General features: G+C 44.7%; 1 protein-coding gene across 4 annotated transcripts in view; it reads right to left on the reverse strand.

The window, feature by feature from the left end:
* The window catches only part of LOC142301166 (baculoviral IAP repeat-containing protein 1-like), a 91509-nt gene that overhangs the window by 42385 nt on the left and 37123 nt on the right, over positions 1-12001 (reverse strand). For all 4 annotated transcript variants that reach the window (XR_012752703.1, XM_075342206.1, XM_075342198.1 and 1 more), the window contains exon 5: positions 8285-10435. Coding sequence is in view for 3 of the 4 variants with exons in the window: in XM_075342206.1 (XP_075198321.1) it covers positions 8285-10435 (2151 nt within the window). In the remaining variant the exon portion in view is untranslated. The remainder of the gene's footprint in view (positions 1-8284; positions 10436-12001) is intronic.

Below are 12001 nucleotides of genomic sequence, written 5' to 3' on the forward strand. Positions count from 1 at the left end.
CGGCCTTGTAGTCGTGGCGGTAGTTTTCAGGCTGGTCCCTGGCTTCACCACTTCTTCAAGGTCGGGGACTGACTTGGTGGGGCAGAGTGTGACAGTGCATTCGCCGGACGTCGTACAAACGATCTTCAGACAAAGGGTGCTGGTTACAAACGACATCCTTTATTACACAACAAAATCCGGCAGTAAAATCAGGCACTTCGGTGGAGCTGGGGGCAGCCTGCCCTAACGCACCCTCTGGTGGGGATATGCCCGGGGTACTCCACTTTGCCGGGCTCCCACACTTTGGTTTCATGCACACCGGACCCACACCAGCTGCTTCATACCCTGAGGTTACGTTCCCCTCCTTGTTCTCCGGCGCCCCCTGGTGGTCCCGCTCACACACTCTGCCCCTTGGTGTTCTCAGCCTTCTGTCCCGGATCCAACTACTTCACACACTCTCACACACTCCCCCCATGCTACAGCCGGCTCCTCCTCCCCGGTGGCGACAGCCGTCCCTCCCGGCCACTAGGGGGTGCCCTAACACAACATAAAATCATAAAAGTCAACATTTTTATTAGTTACAATTCCGGGTTAACTATGCTGGTACTGGTAGGGGGTAGGCCCACCCACTACAATCACGTGACGGGGACTCCAATGGCAAGGGGAAATTGCGCGTTACCCGCTCCAGGCATTCAAAATGTGACAGCGTGATTAAGGCCTCTTTCACACATCAGGTTTTTTTGCATCAGTCACAATACATCTTGTGACTGATGCGACGGATCCAGTAAAAAAACTGATCCGTCGTACCATACCATAGAGAGAGAGAGAGAGACATCAGAGCATGCTGTTTAAAAAAAAAACGGAATCCGTCGCTGGATTCCGTCATAGGACGGATCCTGCGCCCATAGGCTTCCATTCTAAAAGAACCACACATTCCACATCTTGCAATTAAAGCAATCAGGATAGCATCCTAAATGTTAAACCACTTGTATCCTCAAAGGAATACTTATGATGCTGATAATCCTTAGAAAATTATTAGCTTTATTAAATACTCAAAAATTAAAAACATACAGACAATAGGCATAGTAGGGCAAAAGAGACTGCAAACATAACCCCCAAAAGAGACTGGGGAGAGGTGGGTGGAGACACAAAAAGCCCACAATAGGGCGTTTAGTAATGAATACAAAGATCTGTTCACATAGGATTTATGGTAATCAAAACATTAGTATATGGCCGAATGCCTAATCATAAACCTATGAAAGCGTCAGGTTATAAGGTCACTAATTAGTCCCACAGGGATTGGTAGCAGGGGATTTCTAATATAGAATAACATACAAGGTATTTGAATACAGTTGTTGAGATAACCCCCGACCTTAAAAGTATATCACTGTGGATCCAAATAGTCCCCGGATACAGTATAACAGTATAACTAACAGATCCCACAGGGATTAGTGGACAGGGAATTCTAATATAGAATAGCTTTCAAAAGTACTGTGCAGAATAGTTGAAACAATCCCCCTTGAGGATACAATGGTTTGATTTCCATTCTAAAAGACAACGGAAAGCGACGGTTCCAGCGACGTCCGATTTTTGACGGTGACAAAAAACGTTCATCTACAAGTCACTTCTGTTGGCCGCAAACAGATTTTTCAACGGATTCGCCGTACGACGGATTCAACGTCAGGCCATCTGTCGCAATCTGTCTCTAATACAAGTCAATGAGAAAAAAACGGATCCGTTTTTTTCCCAAAATTACGGCTTGCGACTGATAGTAAAAAGCTGATGTGTGAAAGAGGCCTTAAGGGGTTAACAGGCACGGGTGGATTGCGGATCCACCTGTGCCTGCGAGGCACACATGTCTGATGTACAAATCAGCAGACATGTGCGGAGATCTCTGCTGGCTCATCGCAGCAGCCAGCGGTTATTACCCCTTAACCCCTTCACCACCTGGCCATTAAAACACCCTTACAATTAGGCCATTTTTTGCAATTCTCATTTTGACAAGTTATAACTCTGAAACGCTTCAACGGATTCCGGTGATTCTGACGTTGTTTTTTCGTGACATATTGTACTTCATGATAGTGGTAAATTTAGGACAATAATTTTTGCGTTTTGGAAATTTGGCAAAACATTTGAAAATTTTGCAATTTTCAAAACTTTGAAATTTTATGCCCATAAATCCGAGAGATGTGTCACACAAAATAGTTACTAAATAACATCTCCCACATTTCTAATTTACACCAAAGCAAGTTTAAAACCAAAATTATTTTTTTTGTTAGGAAGTTAGAAAGGTTCAATGTTCATCAGCAATATCTCTTTTTTTTACAATAAAATTTGCAAAACCATTTTTTTAGGGACCACATCACACTTGAAGTGACTTTGAGTGGCTTAAAGGCGGCTTTACACGCCTCGATTTATCGTCCGTTCATATGTGTGATCGCACCCGCCCCCATCGTTTATGCGTTACGGGCAATTTGTTGCCCGTGCCGCACAAACTCGGTAACCCCGTCACACGTACTTACCTCCCGAACGACCTCACTGTGGGCGGCGAACATCCTCTTCCTGAAGGGGGAGGGACGTTCGGCGTCACAGCGACATCACACAGCGGCCGGCCAATAGAAGCGGAAGAGAAGAGATGAGCGGGACATAACATCCCGTCCACCTCTTCCACTTCCTTCCGCATTGCCAGCGGGACGCAGGTAAGCTGTGTTCATCATTCCCGGGGGGTCACACGGAACGATGCGTGCTGCCTCGGGAACGATGAACAACCGGCCTGCAGAAGGACGATCGATTTTTTTGAAAATGAGCGACGTGTCAACGAGTAACGATAAGGTGAGTATTTTTGCTCGTTCACAGTCACTCGTAGCTGTCACACGCTACGATATTTCAAACGATGCCGGATGTGCGTCACTAACGACATGAACCCGACGACATATCGTTAGATATATTGTAGTGTGTAACGGGCCCTTAAGTGTCAGAAAATACCCAAAAGTGATACCATTCTAAAAACTGCACCTCTCAGACTGCTCAAAACCCCATCCAAGAAGTTTATTAACCCTTTAGGTTCTTAACAGGAACCAAAGCAATGTGGAAGGAAAAAATGAAAATTTCAATTTTTTTTTTTTACACAAAAATATTACTTTAGCCATAAATTTTTGCATTTTCAAAAGGGTATCTGAAAAAAACGCACCATAAAATTTATTGTGCTATTTGTCCTTAGTACGTTGATACCTAATATGTGAAGGAAATCAATTGTTTGGGTGTACGGCAGGGCTCGGAAGAGAAGGAGCGCCATTCGAATTTTTGAAAGCAAAACTAGCTGGACTCATTAGCAGACGCCATGTCGCGTTTGGAGACTCCCTGAGGTGCTTAAACAATGGAGCTCACCCACAAGTGACCCCAATTTGGAAACTAGACTTTTGAAGGAAATTATTTAGATGTTTGGTGAGCACATTGAACCCCCGGGGCTTCATAGAAGTTGATAATGTTGAAGTGTGAAAAAATATATATATTTTTTTTTACCACAAAATAGTTACTTCAAGCAGGTAGCTTTTTTTTCATAAGGGTATCAGGAAAAATGCACCATAAAATTTTATTTTGCAATTTCTCCAGAGTACGCTGATACCTCATATGTGGTGGAAATCAACTGTTTAGGTGCACGGCAAGGCTCAGAAGGGAAGGTGCACCATTTGACTTTTCAAACGCACGTGCATCACTGATAGGCGGCAGCAGGACGCACACACAGATGAGGTGCAAAAAGCGATGGGGGATACGGACAAAAAAAATTCCTGCCCAAAATTGAGCACGGATACTGATCCATGATGTGCATCTCTGATCAGCGCTCGGCTGCTGCAGGACACAAGATTGGATGAGGTGCAAAAATAGATGGGGGATGCAGATGAAACAAAAAACAATCCTGCCCAAAATTGAGCATGGACACCAATCTGTGATGTGAATCTCTGATCAGCACTCGGCTGCTGAAGGACGCACACACAGATGAGGTTGCACGGGACTGAGGATGACGGACAGAAAAAAACGTACTGCCCAAAATTGAGCACAGATGCCGATCCGTGATGTGCATTTCTGATCAGCAGTCGGCCGCTGCTACACACATGGATGAATAAGGTGCAAAAAGGGACAGGAGAAAAAAAAATAATTTCACTCACAGACCAGAGAGATTAGCAGGAGGATCACTGACTAGAGGAACTGCAGGAGGATTACAAGGCAGCAAGATGGATGCCATGCTCGAGGACCCAGGACAGGAAGGACTCAGTGATGGAGGCAGATGCGATTAGACCAATGAAGACCTCGGACGACCCCGGTAGCAACAGGTAAGGGACGTCAGAGGGGGACAGCAGATGCCGAGGGGGAGACAGGAGAAGCCAAGGGATCACACCGACAGCAGAAGCAGGAGGAGAGTACATAGGGGGCAGGATGAGAAAGAAGGGGGGAACATTGGCAGGGGGTAGGGTGGCAGATCAGGAGTGTGCAGTGGCAGCACGCAGTACTTAAAGCAACAGCAGGATTGGCAATCGGACAGCAGCGGGGTACTACAAGTATCAGCAGGGCACGGTGCAGACATAATGGGGGAGGGCTCTCCAGGCCAAAACAACCCTGGGGAGGGTGGTCACACTCAGGTCAGACCGCCCCCCCGGCATGCTGATTGGCACGATCGCTACAATTAGTGCTGCAGGGGGTGGGGGTGCCATGTTTGCAGGCATCCAGCCAATGCTCTGATGCTGCTGCAGTACCTCATAACTGGATCTCATCAGGTTGCACTGTTTGGGGCATTTTTTTAGCCGAAAACAGTGTGATCACTGTGATTGGTTGTTCAGATTTGAACAGCCAATAAGAACGATCGTAGATGGGGGGGGCCATTCCACCCCCCCGAGGTCAAGCAAAGGTCCGCTGTTGTAACAAACAGCAGGGGTCATCATTTGAAAGCCGTTACTATGGCCATGGCAATCAAATGAATTTTAGGCCGTACCAGTATGTCCCTGGTTGTTAAGTCATTTAAAAATAGGACGTACTGGTACGGCCCATTGTCTTGAAGTGGTTAATGATTTTGGACCTACCAGTATGTCCTTGGTCGTTAAGGGGTTGAAGTAATAGACATATACAAGTGCATCTCAATAAATTAGAATATCATCAAAAAGTTAATTTATTTCAGCAATTCAATACAAAAAGGGAAACATATATATTATATAGAGTCATTACACACAGAGTGATCAATTTCAAGTCTTTATTTCTGTTAAGGATGTTCATTATGGTTTACAGCCAATGAAAACCCAAAAGTCATTACTATTATTAGTCATTAGAATAATTACCACAAAACACCTGCAAAGGCTTCCTAAACATTTACTGTAAAATGGTCCCTTAGGGGTACTTTGCACACTGCGACATCGCTAGCCGATTGTAGCAATGCCGAGCGCGATAGTCCCCGCCCCCGTCGCAGATGTGATATCTCGTGATAGCTGCCGTAGCGAACATTATCGGTACGGCAGCTTCAGACGCACTTACCTGCCCTGCGACGTCGCTCTGGCCGACGACCCGCCTCCTTCCTAAGGGGGCGGGTCGTGCGGCGTCACAGCGACGTCACACGGCAGGCGGCCAATAGAAGCGGAGGGGCAGAGATGAGCGAGACGTAAACATCCCGCCCACCTCCTTCCTTCCTCATTGCAGGCGGAACGCAGGTAAGGAGATGTTCCTCGCTCCTGCGGCTTCATACACAGCGATGTGTGCTGCCGCAGGAACGAGGAACAACATCGTACCTGTCGCTGCAGCGAAATTATGGAAATGACCGACACTACACAGATCACCGATTTTCGACGCTTTTGCGATCGTTTATCGTGCTTCTAGGCTTTACACGTTGCGACATCATTACCGGCGCCGGATGTGCGTCACTTTCAATTTGACCCCAACGATATCGCAGTAGCGATTTCGCAACGTGCAAAGTACCCCTTAGTCTGGTTCAGTAGGCTACACAGTCATGGGGAAGACTGCTGACTTGACAGATGTCCAGAAGGTAGTCATTGGTTCACTCCATAAAGAGGGTAAGCCACAAAAGGTAATTGCTAAAGAAGCTGGCTGTTCACAGAGTGCTGTATCCAAGCATAATAATGGACAGTTGAGTGGAAGGAAAAATTGTGGCAGAAAAAGGTGCACAAGCAACTGGGATAATTGCAGACTTGATAGGACTGTTAAGAAAAGGCCATTCAAAAATTTGGGGGATATTCACAAGGAGTGGACTGCTGCTGGAGTCAGTGCTTCAAGAGCCACCACACACAGATGTATCCAGAACATGGACTACAACTGTCACATTCCTTGTGTCAAGCCACTCATGACCAATAGACAACGCCAGAAGTGTCTTACCTGGACCAAGGAGAAAAAGAACTGCACTGTTGCTCAGTGGTCCAAGCATCAGTTTAATAACCATAGTATCACTGTGCTTGATTGGCCAGCAAACTCGCCTGACCTAAACCCCATAGAAAATGTATGTGGTATTGTCAAGAGGAAGATGAGAGACACCAGACACAACAATGCAGATGAGCTGAAGGCCGCTATCAAAGCAACCTGGTCTTTCATAACACCTCAGCAGTGCCACAGCCTGATCACCACTAGGCCATGCTGCATTGATGCAGTAATTCATGCAAAGGGAGCCCCGACCAAGTATTGAGTGCATTTACTGTACATACTTTTCAGTAGGCGCCAATATTTCTGAGTTTAAATTCATTTTTTCAGTTGGTCTTATATAATATTTTAATTTTCTGAGATAATGACTTTTGGGTTTTCATTGGCTGTAAGCCATAATCATCAACATTAACAGAAATAAACACTTTAAATAGATCACTCTGTGTGTAATTGTACCGCCCCACGCTCGGCTGCAGCCGAGCCGCTCGGATCCGGGCTCGTCAGTGGGTGGCTCAAGCGCCTCCGGACCCGGGGTCACGTCGCTCTGAAAGGATGCTGGCGCTACGTAGGTGGTTGGTAGGTAGGTTTACGGCCAGGACCGTGGTTTGGGTTAAGTTCGTGACGCCACCCACGGGTTGTGGTGAATGTAGACACCACCGCTGCTGTTTACTAGGCCCCCGGGGACAGGGTTGCGCAGCCAGGTGTTGACCCCTCCGTGGGTAGGGGGTTGATGGTCCTGGGGCCCGGTTGTGAGGGTGCGGACAGATTGGTGTAGTGCGGGGCGGTTCGCGGCCCGAGGGCACAGTTGTATTCAACTCTGACAGATACACCGGAGTCTCTGGTAAACCAAAAAGATGGTGGTCGGTGCCCGCAGCCGGCTGCATCTGGTCCCCCACCCGGTTTGGTGGTACCCGCCTTTCTCCTGCACCTTGTTTTGTAGCTGTGGACTGCCTGCGCTTCAGCGACGGGAGTCAGCTCCCCGGCTGTGTGTGTGTCAGGAGAGCCCGTTTGCCCGCAGACACTGGCCCATGGGATTTCTCTGCCTGAGCGGTGGCTTTCTATCCCCCTCGTTGGGCTGTTGTCTTCAGTTGGTTGGGAAAGGACCTAAAGTCCAGACCTCAATCAGTGAATTAACTTAGTCCGGTAGATTCGGGACCTCGTTTCAGGGTCTGAGTACCCCCCTCTGTGCTCTGGTTTCCAGTCGGTTCCCCGGTTCGATACAGTCGTGCCACTACCCTGTCCCGGTCCCTTACGGTTCCACCAGGCCGTCTTCCTGGGCCCTGCAGGCGGAGACCACCGTCTGCCTCTTGACCAAAGGGTGTTCAGGCTAGGACCCAGACCCCTGTCATACGTTTACTCCTCTCTCTTTCACCTCCAAAACTAATCTGCTCTGTTTTTCCCACCTCAGGCTATCCGAACTCCTCGGTGGGCGTGGCCAACCGCCTGGCTCCGCCCCCTGGTGTGAACGTCAAGAACCGAGAGGGGTGACCAAAGTTTTTAGGTTGGCTGCTGTTACCTTTTTAGGGGGAACGAGTGTTTGTGCAAGGGCCTGTCTGTGACTACCTGGCTAGTCCAGGGCGTCACATAATGACTATCTAATATCAGCGTTTCCCTTTTGTATTTAATTATTGAAATAAATTAACTTTTTGATGATATTCTAATTTATTGAGATGCACCTGTACATAGGGTAAACTGTACCATACATATGAAGTCTACGAAGCCTAACAATTTGAAATGGAAAGTTAGGAACAAATATTTTCCAAAGCCTACTTTCTAAAGCCTACTTTCTAAAGGTAGATGCAAGGTTAGTGTGAACAGAGTCTCATTGTTACAGCTAAATAACTCAAATAAAATTGAAATGGAATCACAATTTGATCCTGCCATTGGACTGTACCTGGGTAGTTTTCAGCATAGTTACATCCAATATCCAGGCATTCTAGAGAAGACATCTTGAGAATCAAATCTTGTTCCTCTGCTGACAAATAGGAATCACAAATACATAAATCCCTGAAAGAATTTAAGTGCCGCTTTATTGCGGGAGCAAGGATCCTGACAAAATCTGTGCAATCATTCAATTCTAGCTCAATTCTATCTGATATTGAAAAAAGGACCTTGAAGTTTTCACAATCTACTGGAGAAAAATTATCACGATTCACTTTGGTTGCTTGAATTTTAAAAACTGGCACCTTATGTCCCCCAATAGATTTAAATGGGTTAATAATTGAGTCCATCATTACGATTTGGCTTGGGCAAACTGAGTAGAATTCAGAGCAGTCATTTTTTGACTTTTCATTCTCGATCTTTATATCATTGAGTGAAATATATCCCTCCGCATAATCACTTTCTACTGTTGGGACACCATAACTTTCCAAACATCGCTCCAGTTTTGAATAATCTGGTGGGGTTTGCAGATTTTCTGCATTAATGTTAAACTTGATGCTACTCAACAGACTAATAGTGTCTGGATATTTTTCAATAAAACTGAGAATTTGTTCTGCAGAATTGTTGATGACCAGACTGACCGCATACTCAAATGATTTCCCTGTAAGAAACTCTTTTATTATGGGAGCACAGTCCGGTAGACATTGACTGTCCATGGCTGATTCAATGGAAAATGCCGCCAGTACATTCGTTATAACCAAATTAATGTCCACAGGTTTTTGTTTACGAAGTATCAAAAAAAATAATTCTTCTCCTTGTTTAAGTTCAGGGTGGCGCTGCAAGTGTTCTGTACTGTCTAGATGGCAATCCAAAGCTTCAGGGTTCCCGTAAAGACTGAAAAGATATGACAGGATCTTGAGAGTCGCTTTTGTAGAAATCCTGGTTGCATACTTCAAAAAATAGCAGTAACGTCCAATCAATTTAAGAAAAGTATTTATCTGATGAAGGTAATGAAAACCTTTTTCCAGATCTTCACTTTTCTCAGACTCTAGTAGTTCACTGAGTCTTTTTCCAGCAAGAAACTCCTGGAATGAAGGATCATAAAACATATATATTGAATGGAGTCGTTGTGCTGTAAATTTACTCAATAGTCCATATTTGATGGCTCTGTTCCCGTCCACCCCAGATGCTCTTAAGTCATTTTCTGTAAATTGAAACTGGGAACTGAACAGTCCCTTGAGAGAAAGTTCTCCACAAGAAGACACCTGAGCCTTCACTGCTTCCGTCTCATTAGGAAACTTTGTCAGGTTATATTTGACAAATTCCTTAAACACATAGATGTCACCAGTGGTATTGACATTAGGATAGTGAATCCAAGAGCAACACTGGGCAAGAACCATTAAGGGGGTTTGTAATATGGCTGGAAAATTCGGAGATGTTAGCAATTCCAGTGTAAATGTGTCTAAGTTTTTACTGTCTTGTGGACACAGGTTTTTGGCCAGATAAATTGCACTATATAAAGGGAACTTCTGGATGCTCATGATGGCCCTTGCATATTGCCGCAGCTTCATCCCCTTATCAGTACTCACGGTGATTGCCAGATTCAATCTGTTCCAAGGGTTCTTCAATATAAGTTCCTCTATGGCTTCAGGAGCTGAGTCCACCATACCATAGTCATCCAGGAGGAAGAGGACCTTATCCTTTAGTTTCTCTATAATTTCCACCAGACTTTCTGCTGCCAAAGATGTTGAGCATCCAATCAGTTGTTGGCCTATGATGTCACTGAGATTTTTATGGCTCCCGGCAGAAGCAAGAGCAATATAAAACACAAGACTGAATCTACTGAGTATAGGACAGGATCCTGAGGCCCACAGAATGGCAATCTTTCTGAGAAGAGCCGTTTTCCCACTGCCGGCTTCCCCTTCTATCATGATGACATCACTTAGCTCAGACAGGATATCCGGCAATGTCAGCTGCCGAACTGGTTGATTTTTTATGTCCTTTAACATAACACAAATGTCAGCAAATTGTAAGTTAAGGTCTATAGTAAGGTACTCCCCAAAAGGAGATGAACAGCAGAAGGAAGGATCATGATACTTTTCAATAAGGTGTTTCTTTAAGGTGTCCACTTTTTCTTCCATTTCTGTTTGTCCACTTGTTAAATCTTTAAATGAATAAAAGAAAAATAGCAATGAAAATTTCACATAAGAAAAGCATTATGGACATACTTCTATTATCTTAGTATATCATACACACGTGGTCAAAATTGTTGGTACCCCTCATTTAATGAAAGAAAAACCCACAATGGTCACAGAAATAACATGAATCTGACAAAAGTAATAATAAATGAAAAATCTATGAACATGACCAAATGAAAGTCAGACATTGTTTTCAACCATGCTTCCATAGCATTTTTTTAAAAATATAACTCATAAAATAGGCCTGGACAGAAATAATGGTTCCCTCCTTAACATAATATTTTGTTGCACAACCTTTTGAGGCAATCATTGCAATCAAACGATTTCTTTAACTGTCAATGAGACTTCTGCACCTCTCGACAGGTATTGTGGCCCACTCCTCAAGAGCAAACTGCTCCAGTTTCTTGTGTTTGAAGGTTGCCTTTTCCAGACAGCATGTTTCAGCTCTTTCCAAAGATGCTCATAAGGATTTAGGTCAGGGCTTATAAAAGGCCACTTCAGAATAGTTCAATGTTTTGCTCTTAGCCATTCGTGGGGGTTTCTAGCTTTGTGTTTTGGGTCATTACCCTGTTGCAGACCCACGACCTGCGACTGAGACCAAGCTTTCTGATACTGGGCAGCACATTTCTCTCTAGAATCCCTTGATAGTCTTGAGATTTCATTGTACCCTGTACAGATTCAACACAACCTGTGCCAGATGCAGCAAAGCAACCCCAGAACATAACAGAGCCTCCTCCATGTTTCACCGTAGGGATAGTGTTCTTTGATTTATATGCTTCATTTTTATGTCTGTGAACATAGAGCTGATGTGCCTTGCCAATAAGTTCCATTTTTGTCTCATCTGTCCATAGGAAATTATCCCAGAAGCTTTATGGCTTGTCACCATGTAGTTTGGCAAATTCCAGTCTGGCTTTTTTATGTTTTTTTTTCAACAATGGTGTCCTTCTTGATCGTCTCCTATGAAGTCCACTTTGGCTCAAACAACAACAGATGGTGCGATCTGACACTGATGTTCCTTGAGCTTGAAGTTCACCATTAATCTCTTTAGAAGTTTTTCTGGGCTTCTTTGTTACCATTCGTATCATCGATCTTTTTGATTTGTCATCAATTTTCCTCCTGCGGCCATGTCCAGGGAGGTTGGCTACAGTCCCATGGATCTTAGAATTCTGTATAATATGTGCAACTGTAGTCACAGGAAAATAAGCTGCTTGGAGATGGTCTTATAACCTTTACCTTTAACATGCTTGTCTATAATTTTCTGTCTAATCTCCTGAGACAACTCTTTCCTTCGCTTCCTCTGGTCCATGTTGAGTGTGGTACACACCATGTCACCAAACAGCACAGTGATTATCTGTAGCCCTATATATAGGCCCACTGACTGATTACAAGATTGCAGACACCTGTGATGCTAATTAGTGAATACACCTTGATTTAACATGTCCCTTTTGTCACATTATTTTCAGGGGTACCATCATTTCTGTCCAGGCCAGTTTCATGAGTTTTATTTTCTTTTAAATTCTGTGGAAGCAGAA

Source organism: Anomaloglossus baeobatrachus, chromosome 1, assembly GCF_048569485.1.
Source record: "Anomaloglossus baeobatrachus isolate aAnoBae1 chromosome 1, aAnoBae1.hap1, whole genome shotgun sequence".
Taxonomy (NCBI): Eukaryota; Metazoa; Chordata; class Amphibia; order Anura; family Aromobatidae; genus Anomaloglossus; species Anomaloglossus baeobatrachus.